General features: G+C 40.2%; 1 protein-coding gene across 3 annotated transcripts in view; it reads right to left on the bottom strand.

Moving 5' to 3' along the window:
- Positions 1–9,519: 9,519 nt before the first annotated feature.
- LOC106569074 (E3 ubiquitin-protein ligase COP1) overlaps positions 9,520–22,279 on the bottom strand; it is a 39,947-nt gene continuing 27,187 nt past the window's right edge. For all 3 annotated transcript variants that reach the window (XM_014140041.3, XM_014140042.3, XM_014140043.3), the window contains exons 16-20: positions 14,734–14,851; positions 12,561–12,685; positions 12,107–12,267; positions 11,214–11,258; positions 9,520–10,881 (exon numbers count right to left, since the gene is read on the bottom strand). In XM_014140041.3, coding sequence (XP_013995516.1) covers positions 10,864–10,881; positions 11,214–11,258; positions 12,107–12,267; positions 12,561–12,685; positions 14,734–14,851 — 467 coding nt within the window. In that variant the 3' untranslated portion in view covers positions 9,520–10,863. The remainder of the gene's footprint in view (positions 10,882–11,213; positions 11,259–12,106; positions 12,268–12,560; positions 12,686–14,733; positions 14,852–22,279) is intronic.

The raw sequence follows: 22,279 nt of genomic DNA, 5'->3' as shown, positions 1-22,279 counted from the left end.
TAATTTACATAATTTGAGTCAATTGGAGGTGTACCTGTGGATGTATTTCAAGGCCTGCCTTCAAACTCAGTGCATCTATTCTTGACATCATGGGAAAAAAATGTAAAATCAGCCAAGACCTCAGAAACAAAATTATAGACCTCCACAAGTCTGGTTCATCCTTGGGACCATTTTCCAAATGCCTGAAGGTACCACGTTCATTTGTACAAACAATAGTATGCAAGTATAAACACCATGGGACCACGCAGCCGTCATACCACTCAGGAAGGAGAAGTGTTCTGTCTCTTAGAGATGAACGCACTTTGGTGCGAAAAGTGCAAATCAATCCCAGAACTACAGTAAAGGACCTGGTGAAGATGCTGGAGGAAATAGGTACAAAAGTATTTATATCCACAGTAAAATGAGTCCTATATCGACATAACCTGAAAGGCCGCTGAGCAAGGAAGAAGCCACTGCTCCAAAACCGTCATTAAAAAGCCAGACTACGGTTTACAACTGCACATGGGGACAAAGATCGTACTTTTTTAGAAATGTCCTCTTGTCTGATGAAACAAAAATAGAACTGTTTGGCCATAATGACCATCGTTATGTTTGGAGGAAAAAGGGGGAGGCTTGCAAGCCGAAGAACACTATCCCAACTGTGAAGCACGGGGGTGGCAGCATAATGTTGTGGGAGTGCTTTGCTGCAGGAGGGACTGGTGCACTTCACAAAATAGATGACATCATGAGGAAGGGAAATGATGTGGATATATTGAAGCAACATCTCAAGACATCAGTCAGGAAGTTAAAGCTTGGTCGCAAATGGGTCTTCCAAATGGACAATGACCCCAAGCATACTTCCAAAGTTGTGGCAAAATGGCTTTAGGACAACAAAGTCAAGGTATTGGAGTGGCCATCACAAAGCCCTGACCTCAATCCCATAGAAAATGTGTGGGAAGAACTGAAAAAGCATGTGCGAGCAAGGAGGCCTACAAACCTGACTCCGTTACACCAGCTCTGTCAGGAGGAATGGTCCAAAATTCACCCAATTTATTGTTGGAAGCTTGTGGAAGGCTAACCGAAATGTTTGATCCAAGTTAAACAATTTAAAGGCAATGCTACCAAATACTAATTGAGGGGAAGTGTAAACTTCTGACCCACTGGGAATGTGAAGAAAGAAATAAAAGCTGAAATAAATCATTCTCTCTACTGTTATTCTGACATTTCACATTCTTAAAATAAAATGTTGATCTTAACTGACGTAAGACGGGAAGTTTTTACTAGGATTAAATGTCAGGAATTGTGAAAAACTGAGTTTAAATGTATTTGGCTAAGGTGTATGTAAACTTCCGACTTCAACTGTATGTACAGTACGGTGTCCCTCAGGGCAGTTGCCCTTGGCCACTACTCTGCGCTAGCTAGAATGACTATGTATGTGGATGATTCCACACTCTACATGTCAGCACCCAAAGCCAGTGAGCTCACTGAAATTCTAAATTCTAAACCTCAGCTGGAGTTAAAGGGTGTGATCATCAGTAGTGTAAAATACTTAAGTAAAAATACTTTAAAGAACTACTTAAGTAGTTTTTTGGGGTATCAGTACTTTACTTTACTATTTATATTTTTGCCAACTTTTACTTTTACTTCACTACATTCCTAAAGAAAATAATGTACTTTTTACTCCATACATTTTCTCTGACGCCCAAAAGTACTCCTCACATTTTGACAGGAAAATGGTCCAAATCACATACTTATCAAGAGAACATCCCTGGTCATCCCTACTGCCTCTGATCTGGCGGACTCACAAAGCACAAATGCTTTGTTTGTAAATTATGTCTAAGTGTTGAAGTGTGCCATTGCTATCCGTAAATAAAAAACATATGAGAAAATTGTGCTTTCTGGTATGGTTAATATAAGACATGTGAAATGATTTATACTTTTACTTTTACTTTTGATACTTAAGTACACTTTAGCAATTCCCTTTACTTTTGAAACTTAAGTATATTGAAATCCAAATACCTTTACACTTTTACTCAAGCATTATTTTACTGGGTGACTTTCACTTTTACTTGAGTTATTTTATGTTAAGGTATCTTTACTTTTACTCAAGTATGACAATTGAGTACTTTTTCCACCACTGGTGATCATTGATGAAGTTGAGGTAGCTAAACTCCTAGGTATAACACTGGATGGTCAAATATCATGCTCATGTCATATTGACAAAGATTTTGTTAAGATGGGGAGGGGTATGTCTGTTATTAAAAGAGATTGTGTTTTTGACACACAAATCTACTGTACTAGTTGTTCAGGCTCTGTAATTGTCCCATCTTAATTACTGTCTGGTAATATGGTCAAATGCAGCAAAGAAAGACCTAGCAAAGTTGCAGCTGGCTCAAAACAGAGCAGCATGCCTTGCCCTTAACTGCACATACAGAACTAACATCAACAACATACAGTCTTTCCTGGTTGAGGATTGACAAGATATTAATTGCTTCTCTTCTAGTTTTTACTGTGACAAAAATTCCAGATTGTCTGCATAATCAAATAACATTCAGCTCACACACTCATACCCCACAATACATGCCACCAGGGGTCTCTTCACAGTCCCCAACTCCAAGACAAATTCACAGCAAAACACAGAGCCATTTATACAGAGCCATGATTGCATGGAACTCCCAATTACTTAAGCAAACAGCTTTAAAAATGAATTAAACAACAACTCATGGAACGGCAGGGACTGTGAGGAGACACACAGACACAAAGACACACATTCTTTTTTGTTGTATTGTTTTTACTTTTTGTTGTTTTTGTATATCATTGCATTTTAAATTTGTGTGACTGTCCTTGTTTATCAGTGTATCAGCGTTTTGTGTTTTGTGTTTTTAGTGGACCCCAGGAAGAGTAGCTACTGCTTCTGCAAAAGCTAATAGAGATCCAAATAAACAAATGAAGAGATCACTTGCTCCTCCCAAGTTAACCTGAAACTGTACAAGCGAAGGATTATCAGAGATTTTCAACCTCTAGTACTCCTGGTTAACAAAAAAAATGAATAGAAAATGAATTACTCTGATATTGCCTTCCTAAACAATCGTTGGTGGAGGGGTTTTTGGGTCTGTTGAGAGGCTATGGATTTATCATCAGATGACTGCAACGAAAGAGTTACAGTCTCACTGAGCAACAAACATCACTACTTTATCAAACAGATTGCAGGGAAAAGTCAGCAAAGCTCAGAGGGAGAGGTACAGACGTATGGGGAGAACTCAATTAAGCTTTCCAACATGATCTCCCCATGCTTTAATAACCCCATGCAGAGTAGGTACACTGTGGCTGACTGGTTATGTCCCAAATGGCACCCTATTCCCTATACAGTGCATTACTTTTGACCCAAGCCTTATAGGTCAAAAGTAGTGCATTACTTAGATAATAGAGTGCCATTTGGGACAAAGCCCCCCGCCACGTCCTGCCAGAGCTGGTACAAATGTTAATAGGATGTAGTTATGCTGTTTTCATGACCTGTGGTAAAGGACATCACTGAGGGAGAATGTCTGACATTGACCTTGGTTAACAACATAAAAATGACACTATATTTCCTATTTAGTGCACTCCTTGTGACCAGGACCCTGGTCAAAGTAGTGCACTAAAGAATATGGTAGCATTTGGGACACAACCATAGAGCTATTCATGAACACCACATATCCTCCTGCTCGTTCATCACCCTGAGTTTGCAGTACATCACTCTATAAAAATGTGAAATCGAACAATGTTGTAGATGTGAAAAGGAGGCCATAGCTAAAAAGCTCTCAGGGTATTTAGCATGTCCCATCAGATAAGGCCTCAATCTGCTAAGCACACTAGCACTGAGCAGCGGAGGGCAATTGAGCCTGCATGTCTCTGTTTTTTCAATCAAATCCAATTACTTGTTTGGCTCGGAGAGCGGCAGAGAGCGGGAGGAGGGCAGGGATGCATAAACAAGGCCACCTCCAGCTGACGAAGGTACCCAGCAGTTTGTAGCTGACTGGGCCATATCTCAAATGGAACCCTATTCCCTTTATAGTGCACTACTTTTAACCTGGGCCTATAGGGCTCTGGTCAAAAGTAATGCACTGTATAAATAATAGGGTGCCATTTGGGATGTACCCTGGCTGCAGCTCCAGGCTCTGTCAGATGTGCATCAGGGCTCCAACTCATCTGGTTCACACTGTTCTGCCATAGCCACTGGAAATTACAAACAACCACAGGCCATGGAGACCTGAGACAAACACATATGGCCAAACATCAAACCCACATGGATTCTTGTTTACTCCCCTTCCAGTTTTGAAGAAAAGTGCCATCAAAAGTCCTTTGATCTCAATATGAAAAAAGTATCACACTGTGTTCTGAAACGAACAAAAAAATGCTGATCAAATTATGTTAGAAAATATCAGGGATATTACTCTAAGAAGTGTTATTATCACTTAAAAATGCATTATAAACTCAAAAAGATCTCTTCCCGTCACACCTGTGCATTGAGTGCCAACAATTCTAGCACAGAAAGACCAATAATATGCAGCACATTTCTGCTGCAGTAATTCCTACTGTCAATGTGTCACAGATATGGTATAAACTATGTCAGAACACCCCAGTGGTGTAAACCCTGGAGAGTTCATGAAGCACATATTTCTCTGTGGGCCATGGGCAAAAGTAATGCACTAAATAGTGAATGGGGTGCCATTTGGGATGCACACTCACTGACGCTGTCATGGGACAGAAAGAGGGACAACAGCTCAGGGGCACCATTCTCCATAGGGAAGTAGTGTACTGAATGTCTGTGGAGAAGTTAGAATCCATTGCCTTGATACCTAGTCTTTGTCTCAGCCTGCAGTAACGAAACAAATAAGATCATGTCAAACTCCTGATTTCCAGCATTTCATGAACTTTTAGATTGAGGGGTGATAACAATTACAATTTTGATCCAAATGACTTCCACCCAATAATTGGAATGGAAGTCAGAGAGCCCTGAGCTGTTCTCTCATTTGAGTGTCAGTGAGTGTCTCCCTGCATCTGAGGTATAAGAGAAGGGAAGAGGAGACTACTAGAAGAGAAGAGAAGAGAAGAGAAGAGAAGAGAAGAGGAGAAGAGAGGATGACATAAGAGAACACTTCAAATAGCTTCAAGTATTTAACTTCAAGCTGATCTCAGTCAAAGTTCACAGCCATATTGTACGAGTGATTTATTTAATTTTCTTCCTCTACTATTCCATGATGCACTACCGAGATTATTCTATGATGTGCATGTGGTATGGTGTGAAATACAGTGAGCTCCAAAATCAAATCAAATCAAATGTATTTATATAGCCCTTCGTACATCAGCTGATATCTCAAAGTGCTGTACAGAAACCCAGCCTAAAACCCCAAACAGCAAGCAATGCATGTGAAAGAAGCACGGTGGCTAGGAAAAACTCCCTAGGAAAAACTCCCTAGAAAGGCCAAAAACCTAGGAAGAAACCTAGAGAGGAACCAGGCTATGAGGGGTGGCCAGTCCTCTTCTGGCTGTGCCGGGTGGATATTATAACAGAACATGGTCAAGATGTTAAAATGTTCATAAATGACCAGCATGGTCAAATAATAATAATCATAGTAGTAATCAAAAGTACTGGGGCAGTGGCACATTTTTTGTTCTTTTGGCTATGTACTCCAGCACTTTGTACTTGAAATGATACAATGACTAGGTTGAAGTGCAGACTATCAGCTTTAATTTGAGGGTATTTTCATCCATTTAGAAATTACAGCACTTTTTGTACATAGTCCTCCCATTTTGGGGGACCAAAAGTATTGGGACAATTTCCCTTATATGTGTATGAAAGTAGTCAAAAGTTTAGCATTTGGTCCCATATTCCTAGCATGCAATGATTACATCAAACTTTGACTCTACAAACTTGTTGGATGCATTTACTGTTTGTTTTGCTTGTGTTTCAGATTATTTTGTGCCCAATAGAAATAAATGGTAAATAATGTATTGTATCATTTTGGAGTCAATTCTACTGTAAACACAAATATAATATACTGCTCAAAAAAATAAAGGGAACACTAAAATAACACATCCTAGATCTGAATGAATGAAATAATCTTATTAAATACTTTTTTCTTTACATAGTTTAATGTGCTGACAACAAAATCACACAAAAATAATCAATGGAAATCCAATTTATCTACCCATGGAGGTCTGGATTTGGAGTCACACTCAAAATTAAAGTGGAAAACCACACTACAGGCTGTTCCAACTTTGATGTAATGTCCTTAAAACAAGTCAAAATGAGGCTCAGTAGTGTGTGTGGCCTCCACGTGCCTGTATGACCTCCCTACAACGCCTGGGCATGCTCCTGATGAGGTGGCGGATGGTCTCCTGAGGGATCTCCTCCCAGACCTGGACTAAAGCATCCGCCAACTCCTGGACAGTCTGTGGTGGATGGAGCGAGACATGATGTCCCAGATGTGCTCAATTGGATTCAAGTCTGGGGAACGGGCGGCCCAGTCCATAGCATCAATGCCTTCCTCTTGCAGGAACTGCTGACACACTCCAGCCACATGAGGTCTAGCATTGTCTTGCATTAGGAGGAACCCAGGGCCAACCGCACCAGCATATGGTCTCACAAGGGGTCTGAGGATCTCATCTCGGTACCTAATGGCAGTCAGGCTACCTCTGACGAGCACATGGAGGGCTGTGCGGCCCCCCAAATAAATGCCACCCCACACCATGACTGACCCACCGCCAAACCGGTCATGCTGGAGGATGTTGCAGGCAGCAGAACGTTCTCCACAGCGTCTCCAGACTCTGTCACGTCTGTCACATGTGCTCAGTGTGAACCTGCTTTCATCTGTGAAGAGCACAGGCCGCCAGTGGCGAATTTGCCAATCTTGGTGTTCTCTGGCAAATGCCAAATGTCCTGCACGGTGTTGGGCTGTAAGCACAACCCCCACCTGTGGACGTCAGGTCCTCATACCACCCTCATGGAGTCTGTTTCTGACCGTTTGAGCAGACACATGCACATTTGTGGCCTGCTGGAGGTCATTTTGCAGGGCTCTGGCAGTGCTCCTCCTGCTCCTCCTTGCACAAAGGCGAAGGTAGCGGTCCTGCTGCTGGGTTGTTGCCCTCCTACGGCCTCCTCCACGTCTCCTGATGTACTGGCCTGTCTCCTGGTAGCGCCTCCATGCTCTGGACACTACGCTGACAGACACAGCAAACCTTCTTGCCACAGCTCGCATTGATGTGCCATCCTGGATGAGCTGCACTACCTGAGCCACTTGTGTGGGTTGTAGACTCCGTCTCATGCTACCACTAGAGTGAAAGCACCGCCAGCATTCAAAAGTGACCAAAACATCAGCCAGGAAGCATAGGAAGTGAGAAGTGGTCTGTGGTCCCCACCTGCAGAACCACTCCTTTATTGGGGGTGTCTTGCTAACTGCCTATAATTTCCACCTGTTGTCTATTCCATTTGCACAACAGCATGTGAAATTTATTGTCAATCAGTGTTGCTTCCTAAGTGGACAGTTTGATTTCACAGAAGTGTGATTGACTTGGAGTTACATTGTGTTGTTTAAGTGTTCCCTTTATTTTTTTGAGCAGTGTATGTTTCAAAACACTTCTACATTAATGTGGATGCTACCATGATTATGGATAATCCTGGATGAATCGTGAATAATGATGAGTGAGAAAGTTACAGAGGCATAAATATCAAACCCCCTCCCAAAAAGCTAACCTCCCTGGTTATTGTAACGGTGAGAGGTTAGCATGTCTTCAGGGTATGATATTTTTGCATCTGCAGTTCGGTGTCATAATCAACTTCACTGGGCAAATGCTCACCTTCAATGGCCACTGGCACACTGGAGAAGTGTGCTCTTCACAGATTAATCGTGGTTTCAACTGCACCAGACAGATGGCAGACAGCGTAGAGTGTATGGCATCTTGCGGGTGAGCAGTTTGCTGATGTTAACGTTGTGAACAGAGTGCCCCATGTGGCAGTGGGGTTATGGTATGGGCAGGCATAAGTTACGGACAATGAACACAATTGCATTTTATCAATGGCAATTTGAATGCACGGAGATACCGTGACGCGATCCTGAGGCCCATTGTCGTTCCATTCATCCGCCGTCTTCACCTCATGTTTCAGCATGATAATCCACGTCCCCATGTCGCAAGGATATGTACACCATTCCTGTAAACTGAAAATGCCCCAGTTCTTCCATGGCCTGCATACTCACCAAACATGTCACCCATTGAGCATGTTTGAGATCCTCTGGATCGACGGGGTCACACCAGATACTGACTGGTTTTCTGATCCACGCCCCTACTTTTTTTTAAAGGTATCTGTGACCAACAGATACATATGTGTATTGCTAGTCATGTGAAATCCATAGATTCGGGCCTAATTTATTTATTTCAATTGACTGATTTCCTTATATGAATTGTAACTCAGTAAAGTCTTTGGAATTGTTGCATGTTGCGTTTATATTTTTGTTCAGTGTACTACTACAGTGAGCTCCAAAAGTACTGGGACAGTGACAAATATTGGATCACTCTGGATGCAAAAGGTTAATACAAAGTATTAACTTAAGGGGGCTGAATAATTTTGCACGGACAATTTTTCAGTTTTTTATTTGTTAAAAAGGTTTGAAATATCCAATAAATTTCGTTCCACTTCATAATTGTGTCCCACTTGTTGTTGATTCTTCACAAAAAATTACAGTTTTATATCTTTATGTTTGAAGCCTGAAATGTGGCAAAAGGTCGAAAAGTTCAAGGGGGCCGAATACTTTCGCAAGGCACTGTAAGTGTAAAAAGCTTCTCACATCAATGCATAAAAACAGAACTAATGGTATCTTAGGCTTCAATCACACTAATAAGCTATTGTTGAGGAAGCCAGTAATTTACTCAGTGCTGAAGTACCAATCTATCGCAGTCATTAACGTGTTGAAGTATAGATTTCTTTCCAGAGAGCAGTTCTCATCTTTTAATCGACATCTTAAAAGCTTGGATCCCTGTTATCTGATAAAGAGATGCCACCCTCAGTAGATGTGCTGTGCAGATCACGATAAACAACTGAGGCAGTACATCAGAAATGAATCAATCACACAAACTCCAATGCCCAGGTTCCACCAACTTAAGAATACACTTTGTATGGGAGAGTGAGAGAAAGAGACAGAGAGCGAGACAGACCGAGATAAAGAGAGACAGAGTGAAGTGCCTCATGATGTGATTGACAGTTGGGTCCTATTTTCTCTCCCTCAGCTGGACTGTAATGATGCTCTCAGGCTGACTACAGGTGGGACACTGCAATCTAACCCAGAGAGGAGCTGCTACATGAAGGGCTTCTGAGTAGCGTCCTCAGGCACAGGATCCACTCCAAAGGGTTGCAGTAACAGAAGAGGATGTCTGTTACCATGGTGCTGCATGGGGAGAAAATTAAGCTAGAGGTGTGCTGGAGTAAAAAAAAAAAAATAATCATCAGCTTCTAACTACTGACAATTGCTGACATGTATACCAGCAAAAGAAAGAAGCTGTTCATTCAGTTAATAATTTATTTCAGTTACAAGTCATGGGACTTGAGTGGTACAATTAAACACGTACAAATTACAATAATTATTTAATAGTCAAAGTAAGCCAAAACTGAAAAAGGAGAGGATTTTCTGAATATATTTCAGATACCGGTAGGCCTAATTATAGAAAATAATACTTGGGAACTCAAGGGGTGACAAGGAAAACAGTCCTGTAAATAATTAATGGTAAATTGATTGTTCAAGGAAGCGGTCCTGTACAAATTGTGAAGATACAGTATCAAAGTAATCAAGATCACAGATGTTACTTCGAAGTCAGAAACTTTCTATAATTTGGCATTACACTACTCAATTTCAGTGTTACATTGTTCTTTTTTTAAACCAAGAATAACAATGCAAAGACAAAATTCTCTGCAAATAATTTATTAATATATACAAATAAAAAACATCTCTTGCTCGTTTATCAGAAAATAGGTAAGTACTGTAAGTCTCGGCTGTCTAGCAAATCCAATTAATTTCATGTGTTGATGTGTGCTGGTTGCACCATGCATCATGACTTAATACAAAATGAAAGTATTTGAGACAGGATTTGTATTATCGAATAAATGTTTAGTTTAATTTGACATAAGAGAAATATACTGTAGCATGAGTGAAATGTCTCAAAGTCAGTGATTCTTGTTGAGTTTTCAAACATTGTCAACACCTAACAACATTCTTAATGCAAAGCCACACCATTGAAAACTTCATTGCAGGATGAAAACATGTCCAGTTTAAAGGTGTAGCCATTCCTTGAATCATCAAACACATAGGCCAAACATAGGGGTAAAACAAAGACTATTGAAGATGACACAATGGGCTCAAAAAGCATTCATACAAAGATGAGTCATTTTGCATTTTATTTTTGTTTTGACTTGTGCTTTAGCCTTTAAAATGTAGCTTCTTGCTGGATGTACCTCTAGTGAAATACATTTGTACAAGTTCTTATTAAAAATAACATTTCAATTCAACCTCAAATCATGTTAAAATGTTCTATTGGTCAATAACTTTATTCAAAAAGAGGATTTCAAAAGATTCATCTTCCACTTTTGTGCAGAAAGGCCCTCCTCAATGTCACTGAATTATATACATCAACAATACTAGTGTACGATCCGCTCAGTCTTTTCCGAAGTATTCTTGCTCATTAAAATCAAAGGACTTCGGTTTAGTTCATTTTTCCAACCTGGTCAGTTCCTCAGATCCTGAATGACGAAATTTCCATTCAACCAAGCCACTATGCTCCAATCCCCGGACTCAGACTGGCCATGAAATGGAGCAGTAGTTTCCAGAGGCTTTGATGAGAAGATCTGATGGACCTTCAAACAAGTTCAAGTACCTATGATGAGAGAAAAATACATGTGAGCAGGAAGGATACACCATGGCTGCATTTACACAGGCAGCCCAATTCTGATATTTTTTTCACTAATTGATCTTTTGACCAATCAGATCAGCTCTGAAAAAGAACTGATTGGTCAAAAGACCAATTAGTGGAAAGAAAATATCAGAATTGGGCAGCCTTTGTAGTCTACATTTTATCCAGGCTGAAAAACCCTCCATAGACTCCAATTGACAGCCTGCGATAAGATGGTCATTGTGAGTTCCCAACAAGAGAAAGACTGTAAATGCTAAGTACATAAGTAGACAGTTAAATACAATCAAAAAGCAAACCTTGATTGTTCCTTGACTGTTTGCAGCAATCAGCACATTGGAGTCCTATAAGAGAGGTCAGAAAAACAAACCATGAAACTTAAATTAGTACCTGTGGTTGATTGACATCAACATTATTCTATTTCCCTAATTATGCTTTTACTAAATAACAACAATGTGGCCTCAAAAAAGAGTGTCTATAAATGTATCTATAATATTCAAACAATATCATCAGGTTATCAACTTCGTATGGTGCAAAACCAGTAGAAAACTGAGCTATGCTGCTAAGGGAAATTCAGTGAAAAGAGAAAGGAACAATTTTGATACCTCGCTCTACAACCAAGGTGCATGAATTGAGGAGCAAACTGAACAGGAGAGGAAATTCAGTAACTCTTGGAAAATATGCAGGGGCTTAATAAAAATGCTTCTTTATTGTTGAAACCGATGCATTTTGGCCCATAGACTTCATCAAAGGGGTGGGGGGGTCATTTAAGCAGTGACAAGGGGGGTTAATTTAAGTAGTGACACACCATGGATTATAACTGTGTTGCCAGGTAGTTCAACCCTGTGTTCTTCTATTTACCAACCATGGAAATTGTAGGTGGCTTGATGTGTTTGAGATAGTGACCATTATTTTAGACCAAACTGTTTGTGTAATGAGCCATTCTTGTAGCAGTTACTTGTCCTTGTGTGAGAGAGTAATAACATGCTCCACTGGACAGTGGTGTCATTCTGCCTAGAGGAATACACTAGCTTCTTATACACCCTACACTGGGGGCATTATTAAGGTCACAAGACAGGCATTTGTTGTCAGTAAATACTTTGTTTGGAGCCGATTCAAAAGGCTTAACGCAGACATATACACTGGATATCAGACATACGAATCTCCACTGGTCTGACAAACACTCACTTACCCCGTCAGGCATAGCTCTCCAGCATACGGCGCTGACAAACTCATTGGTGTCATCTTCCTTCTTGTCTTTATCCAGCACACTCTTCACAGTGTCAAACTTAAATGTCAGCAGTGTCTTGGACAGGCCTTTGTAGTATAGATACAGAGAGTTGTTCTCACTTCCTGCAGAGAAACACGTCATTGTCAGTGATTGAACTCCAATATCTGGCATTTCATCAGTTCTTTTAGTACTCATCATATAAAAGTACTCACTACATTTGAAAGCACCCAAAAGGCATTCTTAAACAACTGCAAACACATCCACAATTGGTAATTTAGTCCCCAAACAGCATGAATTCTAAAGCCACATCTGAATGTCAATCTGATTGTGTCAATCTGAGTAAAAGCATGTGTGGCGGTGGACTTTTCCAGCACCACACAGCATGCAGCGGTCAACATGGTTCGGTCCCACTTACCACACGCAACATAGTCTCCATTGGAGGCAAGGCCAACAAAGTTCTTCTCATTGATGTGGCCCTTGAATGAGCGCAAGCAGTGGGGCTTGTTTACATTCCACAGCTTTAGCTGGCTGTCTGTTGAGCTGTGTGGTACAGAAGAGGAAATATGTCAGCAGAACATGCACTTCAGCTAGATGCATGCTAGATGCACTTCAGCTAGATGCGTATCAACGCACTGCATTCACTGATGTCGCCCTTCCACATCTGCAGTGAAAAGTGACAGAGCTAGAGTATGTATGTTAGACCATGAGACATCCCTAAATTCATTTTTCTTGCAGATTTGTCTGTAGCGTCCGAACGGTTTGACCAACAAACTATGGAAAGAAGATGAGTCTCTCACGAACACTATGGTGTTCTATATTTTGTTCTACAACCCCCCAACAAATGTCACGGGATTACCGTAAAAGGAACCTGTAACAGTTTAAAAAAAATTCATGGAAGTGTGAAGGTAGTTTTGTGCCTACATAAAAAAAAATAAGGTTATCTATATATATATAAAACCTTTGGACATACCTAGTCATTCAAGGATTTTTCTTTATTTTGCCATTTTCTAATAGTGAAGACATCAAAACCGTGAAAAAAACATGGAATCGAGTAGTAACCAAAAAAAGTGTTAGACAACTCAAAATATATTTTAGATTCTTCAAAAGTAGCCACCCTTTGCCTTAATGACAGCTTTGCACACTCTTGGCATTCTCTCAACCAGTTTCATGAGGAATGCTTTTCCAATAGTCTTGAAGGAGTTCCCACATTTGCTGAGTACTTGTTGGCTGTTTTTCCTTCACTCCGCGGTCCAACTCATCCCAAACCATCGCAATTGGATTGAGGTCGGGTGATTGTGGAGAACAGGCCATCTGATGCAGCACCATCACTCTCTTTCTTTGTCAAATAGCCCTTTGTTTTGGTTCATTGTCCTGTTGAAAAACAAATAATACTCCCACTGAGTGTATGGCATTTCGCTGCAGAATGCTGTGGTATCCATGCTGGTTTAGTGTGCCTTGAATTCTAAATAAATCAGACAGTGTCATCAGCAAAGCACCCCCACACCGCCTCCTACATGCTTCATGGTGGGAACCACACATGCGCGGAGATCATCCGTTCAACTACTCTGAGTCTCACAAAGACACGGCGGTTAGAACCAAAAATCTCAAATTTGTGTGTTTTAGCAGTGCTTTCTTTGCAGCAATTCAACCATGAAAGCCTGATTCCCGCAGTCTCCTCTGAACAGTTGATGTTGAGATGTGTCTGTTACTTGAACACTGAAGCATTATTTGGGCTGCAATTTCTGAGGCTGGTAACGCTTAACTTATTTTCTGCTGCAGAGGTAACTCTAGATCTTCCTTTTCTGTGGCGGTCCTCATGAGAGCCAGTTTCATTATAGCGCTTGATGGTTTTTGTGACGGCACTTGAAGAAACGTTCAAAGTTCGACATTTTCCGGATTGACTGACCTTCATGTCTTAAAGTAACGATGGACTGTCATTTCTCTTTGCTTATTTGAGCTGTTCTTGCCATAATATAGACCTGTTTTTTTTTTTTACCAAACAGGGCTATCTTCTGTATACCACCCCTACCATGTCACAACATAACTGATTGGCCACTAGATGAAATAAATTCAACAAATTAACAAGGCACACCTGTTACTTGAAATGCATTCCAGGTGAGTACCTCATGAAGTGGGTGAGGGAATGCCAAGAGTGTGCAAAGCTGTCATCAAGGCAAAGGGTGGCTACTTTGAAGAATCTAAAATATGAAATATATTTTGATTTGTTTAACACTTTTTTGGTTAGTACATGATTCCATATGTGTTATTTCATAGTTTTGATGTCTTTAATATTATTCTACAATGTAGAACATAGTGAAAAGAACAACCCTGTTTTTTTATGTCCTTTTTGCCATTCATGAATGTGTTATTCAATGTGTTTCTATGGTCCATAGTATGGCCATCTTTAAACAATTCCATATGTTGTCAGTTTTGCACCACCCAATGTCTTAGACTCTAAAGAATTAGAGTTTTCAACAGGACAATGACCTAAAAGGCAAATGCTGTGTTAATTTGGGGAACATTTACCATAGTCATTCAAATTGTCAAACCGTGACAACCCAGAACTTAATTTGATTGAGGTGACTTACGCAGATACAATTTCCTCTCCGTTGACAAACTTAGCGTAGGACACAGCTTTCCTGTGGCCTTTGAACACCATGATGGGCTGTTTAGTGTTGCGGAGGTCGTAGTAGTGGACACAATGGTCTGGGAGAAAACGCAGAAAAGGACACAGTTGTAATTTGGGGGAGGGGGTTTGGAAGAAGTAGCAGCGCATTCAGGTCATTCTCATGAAACCATTAAAATACCATGGCAGTAATGATTTTAAATATAAAACATGTAATTTAGTAATATAACAAAATATCATAAGATAGTGTTCTCTACCTTGCACAAAGAGTGATTTCAACATAGTAATTAATTATTTTGGTATTTTATTGCATTTTCTGCTGACATTCTCATTACTGCAATGCGTCCAGCTGTCTGAATGCATGTTATGTTGTAATTTAAAACAGAGTAAAACGAAAATATTCTGAAAAAAATTCAATGGATGTTCTATACATTTTCAAATGACAGAAAAAATATGAACTGAATATTCATGTATAATAATAATGAAATTGTGGAAAAATGAAGTGTCTATGACTGATGTTCTCATCCTCATTTTTGAAGGACTGTTTACACACACAGAGAATTTTAAACAAAGTTTGATTTTCAATGAAGCAACACATCTGCCAGTACCTTCAAGATGTCTACCAGGTAAGCAGATCTTTATATTTCTCCAGTTAAAAGTTAAAAACATTCTCGTCAGACTGCGTACACAACATCATTAATTATCATTACAGATATAGGTAGGTTTCCACATTTCGAAAAACGTTACATTGAAGGTTTTCTATGAAAATATACTTCATTAATGTCTAATTATGTACATTGAGTAAACATTTGCTTAGTTATCATGTCTCCTCTATTGTTAGCAAAACATGCTAAGGTTCCTCATCCATTCTCACTTACCGCTGCAATTTAAGGCCAGTTGCGGTAGAGAGAACTTCTGCTTCGGTAATGAGAATTTAATCATACAGACTATTTTTTTTAAATATATATAATTAACTATTAATTTAAATATTATTTACTAATGGTTGATATTTTGCTTTATGTCCTGTTTAATTGTAGACAGTCAGCAAGGGACAAAAACAAAGCTTTAGCGAAGGCTAGGCTGACAATTCAGAGAAAACATTTACACCAACCCAGAACTGCTGGAAGAGTACCAAAGGAAGGAGAGAGAGAGGTTCAGGGTTGGAGAGGTTACAGCAATAAATAAATAACACACACACATACATACACTCTATAGGAAGCCTATGCCCTCATACAGTGTCTATAGGAAGTCACATATCCACCACACACACAGTAAGCCATTTAGTTTGTACTATAGGATGTCCATACACAGTCTGTAAGCTATTCAGTCCCTACTATAGGATGTGTACACACAGACAGTCTGTAAGCATTCATTCCCTACTGCAGGATGCACACACACACACACAGTCTGTAAGCCATTCTGTCTCTACTATAGGATGACTTGTCCATAACAGTAAGATTCTTCCCATGTTTGAGACATGCTCATTTCATGTAATGCTACCTTTCCAGTTCCAGATATCAAAAACGAAATTGTAAAATCAAGAAAACTCAAGATCTGACAAAGAAGCAACATGAAAAGAAGAAAACAGTTGCAGGAAAACTCAAAAAGGTATTACAGAAGAAAGAAACAGCTAAAAGCTGTATTGGACATAACACCTTCAAGCGAGGAAGATGATACACTTCAACATGTCCAAGAAGCAAATGAAGTTATTCAAAATCTTCAAGAAGACACAGCCTCCCCAAGACAACAGCCATTCTCACCTCAGCAGGTAAATGTCCCTGCCATCAACTCAACTCATAAAAGAAGAGAGACATCTCTACAGACACCAGGACCAATGAAGACATCTACCCCAAAGGAATCACCCAAAAAGAGGAACAGAAGAAAGAAAGCACTATCAAAATTGAGGTCAAAGCTGCGTTACACAGAAAAGAAGCTGCTGGAGAGGACCAAAGAGATGGTCAACTTAAAGGAAAGACTGAAAAGACTTGAGATGATGGCCAAGAGGAAGCAGGTAATTGTCAACATGGAAGGCAGAGAGGTCCAGAAGAAAACTACTAAGAGCGGTCAGAGAACATCACCCAATAACAGCCAGAGAAGACTAACGCAAACTTGTTAGCCACTTCCTTCATCATGATCTCCACTGTAATAAATGGAAAATCCAGATAAAAAAAAAAAAAAGGCCGAAATAGTGTCCGTTAAGGCTCTCTTACGGAATATTTTCATAGAAGATTTGTCTGTTAAGGCACAACCTTTCCAAGCCTTAATTATTTAAACTTAAGCCATTTTGGATTGGCCAGCGAAGAGTCACAGACAGAGAAACATGTGCTTGCAAAACGCATTAAACTTTGGCTTGAAGATAAAGACGCTGCATCAGCTTGGGGTCATAGAAACATCATCCCCAAGAGACACTTTACAGGCCAGTGTGTGTAGTGATGATGACGAGCTATTCTAATGTTTATGTATATGTGTTGTTTTGTGTGTTCTCTCATTTTAGCCTACAGTGGCTTGCGAAAGTATTCACCCCCTTGGCATTTCTCCTATTTTGTTGCCTTACAACCTGGAATTATAATATCTTTTTGGGGAGTTTGTATAATTTGATTTACACAACATGCCTACCACTTTGAAGATGCAAACTATTTTTTAATTGCGAAACAATCAAGAAATAAGACAACAAAAAAAACAGAAAACTTGAGAGCATAACTATTCACCACCCCCCAAAGTCAATACTTTGTAGAGTCACCTGTTGCAGCAATTACAGCTGCAAGTCTCTTGGGGTATGTCTCTATAAGCTTGGCACATCTAGCCACTGGGATTTTTGCCAATTTTTCAAGGCAAAACTGCTCCAGCTCCTTCAAGTTGGATGGATTCCGATGGTGTACAGCAATCTTTAAGTCAACACCACAGATTCTCAATTGGATTGAGGTCTGGGCTTTGACTAGGCCATTCCAAGACATTTAAACATTTCCCCTTAAACCACTCGTGTGTTGCTTTAGCAGTATGCTTAGGGTCATTGACCTGCTGGAAGGTGAACCTCCGACCCAGTCTCAAATCTCTTGAAGACAAACAGGTTTCCTCAAGAATTACCCTGTATTTAGCACCATCCATCATTCCTTCAATTCTGACCAGTTTCCCAATCCCTGTCGATGAAAAACATACCCACAGCATGATGCTGCCACCTCCATGCTTCACTGTGGGGATGGCGTTCTCAGGGTGATGAGAGGTGTTGGGTTTGCGCCAGACATAGCATTTTCCTTTACGGCCAAAAAGCTCAATTTTAGTCTCATCTAACTAGAGTACCTTCATCTATATGTTTGGGGAGTCTCCCACATGCCTTTTGGCGAACACCAAACGTGTTTGCTTATTTTTTTTATTTAAGCAATGGCTTTTTTCAGGCCACTCTTCCAGTAAAGCCCAGTTCTGTGGAGTGTACAGCTTAGTGGTCCTATGGACAGATACTCCAATCTCCGCTGTGGACCTTTGCAGCTCCTTCAGAGTTATTTTTGGTCTCTTTGTTGCCTCTCTGATTAAAGCCCTCCTTGCCTAGTCCGTGAGTTTTGGTGGGCGGCCCTCTCTTGGCAGGTTTGTCGGGGTGCCATATTCTGTCCATTTTTTAATAACGGATTTAAAATGGTGCTCCATGGGATGTTCAAAGTTTCTGATATTTTTTTTTAATAATCCAACCCCGATCTGTACTTCTCCACAACTTCGTCTCTGACCTGTTTGGAGAGTTCCTTGGTCTTCATAGTGCCGCTTGCTTGGTGGTGCCCCTTGCTTAGTGGTATGGTAGACTCTGGGGCCTTTCAGAACAGGTGTATATACAGTTGAAGTCGGAAGTTTACATACACCTTAGCCAAATACATTTAAAATTCCTGACATTTAATCCTAGTTAAAATGCCTTATCTTCAGATCACCATCTTATTTTAAGAATGTTAAATGTCAGAATAATAGTAGAGAAAATGATTTATTTAAGCTTTTATTTCTTTCATCACATTCCCAGTGGGTGAGAAGTGTACATACACTCAATTAGTATTTGGTAGCATTCCCTTTAAAATTGTTTAACTTGGGTCAAACATTTTGAGTAGCATTCCACAAGCGTCCCACAATAAGTTGGGTGAATCTTGGCCCATTCCTCCTGACAGAGCTGGTGTAACTGAGGCAGGTTTGTAGGCGTACTTGCTCGCACAGGAGTTTTCAGTTCTTCCCACACATTTTCTATGGGATTGAGGTCAGGGCTTTGTGATGGCCACTCCAATACTTTTACTTTGTTGTCCTTAAGCCATTTTGCCACAACTTTGGAAGTATGCTTGGGGTCATTGTCCGTTTGGAAGACCCATTTGCGACCAGGATTTAACTTCCTGATTGATGTCTTGAGATGTTGCTTCAATATATCCACATAATTTTCCTGCCTCATGATGCCATCTATTTTGTGAAGTGCACCAGTCCCTCCTGCAGCAAAGGACCCCCACAACATTATGCTGCCACCCCCGTGCTTCACGGTAGGGACGGTGTTCTTTGGCTTGCAAGCCTCCCCCTTTTTCCTCCAAACATAACGATGGTCATTATGGCAAAACAGTTCTATTTTTCATCAGACAAGAGGACATTTCTCCAAAAAGTGGCTTCTTCCTTGCTGAGCGGCCTTTCAGGTTATGTCGATATAGGACTTGTTTTACTGTGTATATAGGATGCACCAATTTTGAGTCTCATAGCAAAGGGTCTGAATACTTATGTATATACACGTTTTAAAATTATTATTTATACATTTGCAAAACATTTCTCAACCGGTTTTTGCTTTGTCATTATTGGGTATTGTGTGAGTGTGTGGCATTTGGAAATTGCTCCCAAGGATGAACCAGACTTGTGGAGGTCTACAATTTTGTTTGAGGTCTTGGCTGACTTGTTTTGATTTTCCTATTATTTTCCGAGTTTGAAGGTAGGCCTTCAAATACATCCACAGGTACACCTCCAATTGACTCAGGCTAATTGACATCATTTATCAGAAGCTTCTAAACCCATGACATCATTTTCTGGAATTTTCCAAGCTTTTTAAAGGCACAGTCATCTTAGTGTATGTAAACTTCTGACCCACTGGAATTGTGATACAGTGAATTATAAGTGAAATAATCTGTCTGTAAACAATTGTTGGAAAAATTACTTGTGTCATGCACAAAGTAGATGTCCTAACCGACTTGCCAAAACTATAGTTTGTTAACAAGAAATTTGTGAAGTCGTTGAAAAACGAGTTTTAATGACTCCAACCTAAGTGTATGTAAACTTCCGACTTCAACTGTATACTGAGATCATGTGACGGATCACGTGACACTTAGATTGCACACAGGTGGACTTTAACTAATTATTAGACTTCTGAAGGTAATTGGTTGCACCAGATCATATTTAGGGGCTTCATAGCAAAGGGGGTGAATACATATGCACGCACCACTTTTCCGTTTACATTTTTTTGAAACAAGTAATTTCTTTCATTTCACTTCACCAATTTGGACAATTTTGTCAATGTCCATCACATGAAATCCAAATAAATATCTATTTAAATTACAGGTTGCAATGCACCAAAATAGGAAAAATACCAAGGGGGTGAATACTTTTGCAAGGCACTATTGTTTTTTCTGTACTTTTGAAGCACTGCAGAATGAAATTGATTGAACTTGAATCCATGATTGTGCCAATATTATCCAATTTATTTTCTACATCAAATTGTATAATGTTTTTAACGATACCTCAGTCTTAGTATACTTATTATCATTACCGAAATCATCAACCTCATTTTCGAAACCTATGTATCATTACCGTAACAGGTGTTCATTTAAATGTTAATTTAATGAATGGAAAAATAGTCGTTTGCTTTTAAATGCATGTGCAGAATATATACGTTGTGTTCTTTCAGGCTTGCCACATTTTGAAAATACGTCAGGTTTCAATGAAATATTCAAAATATTAGGTTGTAGATTGCGGAAGGTGTTGCGGTAATGAGAGAAATCAGTCAAAATCAAATAAAAATATATATTATTTCAGAGAGTTTCAAGTAATTGTGCATGACTTAATAATCCATTTTTTAAAAATTTGAAAATGTATTAGCTTTCATAATGGTCTTGATGTTTTCAGACCATTGCTTTAATGAGATTAAGGACTTGTTTTGGAAAATATGTTCAAAAAGGTGTTAAATTGTCAGTAAATGTTTATAAACTAATGCTCAAACACTTCAGACCTTGTTATTAATGCCTAAAAAGGAAATTTGTTGATGCAAGTATTTTTAAAGATTTCATGTTTGAAATCAAAGAAACCAAGATTGTGAGAATCACCCAGTCGGGGAAGTATTCAGACCCCGTGACTTCCACATTTTGCTAAGTTACAACTGTATTTATTTTCCTCATGAATCTACACACAATACCCCACAATGACAAAGTGAAAAATAAGGTTTTAGGAATGTTCACAAATGTATATATAAAAAACCCCTGAAATATCACATTTACATAAGTATTCAGGCCCTTTACTCAGTAGTTCGTAGAAGCACCTTTCGATGCTGCAATCGCTGCCAGTCTTCTTGTGTATGTAGCTAGAAGCTTGGCACACCTGTATTTGGGGAGTTTCTCCCAGCTTCTCAAGCTCTGTCAGGTTGGGTGGGGAGCATCGCTGCATAGCTATTTTCAGGTCTCGCCAGAGATGTTGGATCGGGTTCAAGTCCGATCTCTGGCTGGGCCACTCAAGGACATTCAGAGACTTGTCTTGAAACCACTCCTGCGTTGTCTAGGCTGTGTGCTTTGGGTCGTTGTCTAGTTGGAAGGTTAACCTTCGCCCCGGTCTGAGGTCCTGAACACTCTGGAGCAGGTTTTCTTCAAGGATCGCCCTGTACTTTGCTCCGTTCATCTTTTCCTTGATCCTGACTAGTCTCCCAGCCCCTGCCGCTGAAAAACATTCAAAACAGCATGATGCTGCCACCATCATCACGATTCACGTTAGGGATGGTGCCAGGTTTTCTCCAGACGTGAAACTTCAATCTTGGTTTTTTTAAAACCAGAAAAACTGGTAAAAGGCTGTCATGTGCCTTTTACTGAGGAGTGGCTTCCGTCTAGCCAGTCTATCATAAAGGCCTGATTGGTGGAGTGCTGCAGAGATGGTTGTCCATCTGGCAGGTTCTCCCATCTCCACAGAGGAAAGGGGGATACCTAGTCAGTTGTACAACTGAATGCATTCAACTGAAATGCGTCTTCCACATTTAACCCAACCCCTCTGATTCAGAGAGGTGCAGAGGGCTGCCATAATCGACACCCACGTCTTCGGTGCCCGGGAACAGTGGGTTAACTGCCTTGCTCAGGGGCAGAACAGCTCGGGGAGTCGATCCAGCAACCTTTCGGTTACTGGCCCAACACTAACCACTGGAGCTCTGTCAGAGTGACCATCGTGTTCTTGGTCACCTGCCTGACCAAGGCCCTTCTCCCCCGATTGTTCAGTTTGGCCGGGTGGTCTGATCTAGGAAGTCCAAAACTTCTTCCATT

Source organism: Salmo salar, chromosome 14 (assembly GCF_965601325.2).
Source record: "Salmo salar chromosome 14, fSalSal1, whole genome shotgun sequence".
NCBI lineage: Eukaryota > Metazoa > Chordata > Actinopteri > Salmoniformes > Salmonidae > Salmo > Salmo salar.
Note: the sequence above shows the minus strand (reverse complement) of the source record. Positions and strands in the feature narration are given on the sequence as shown.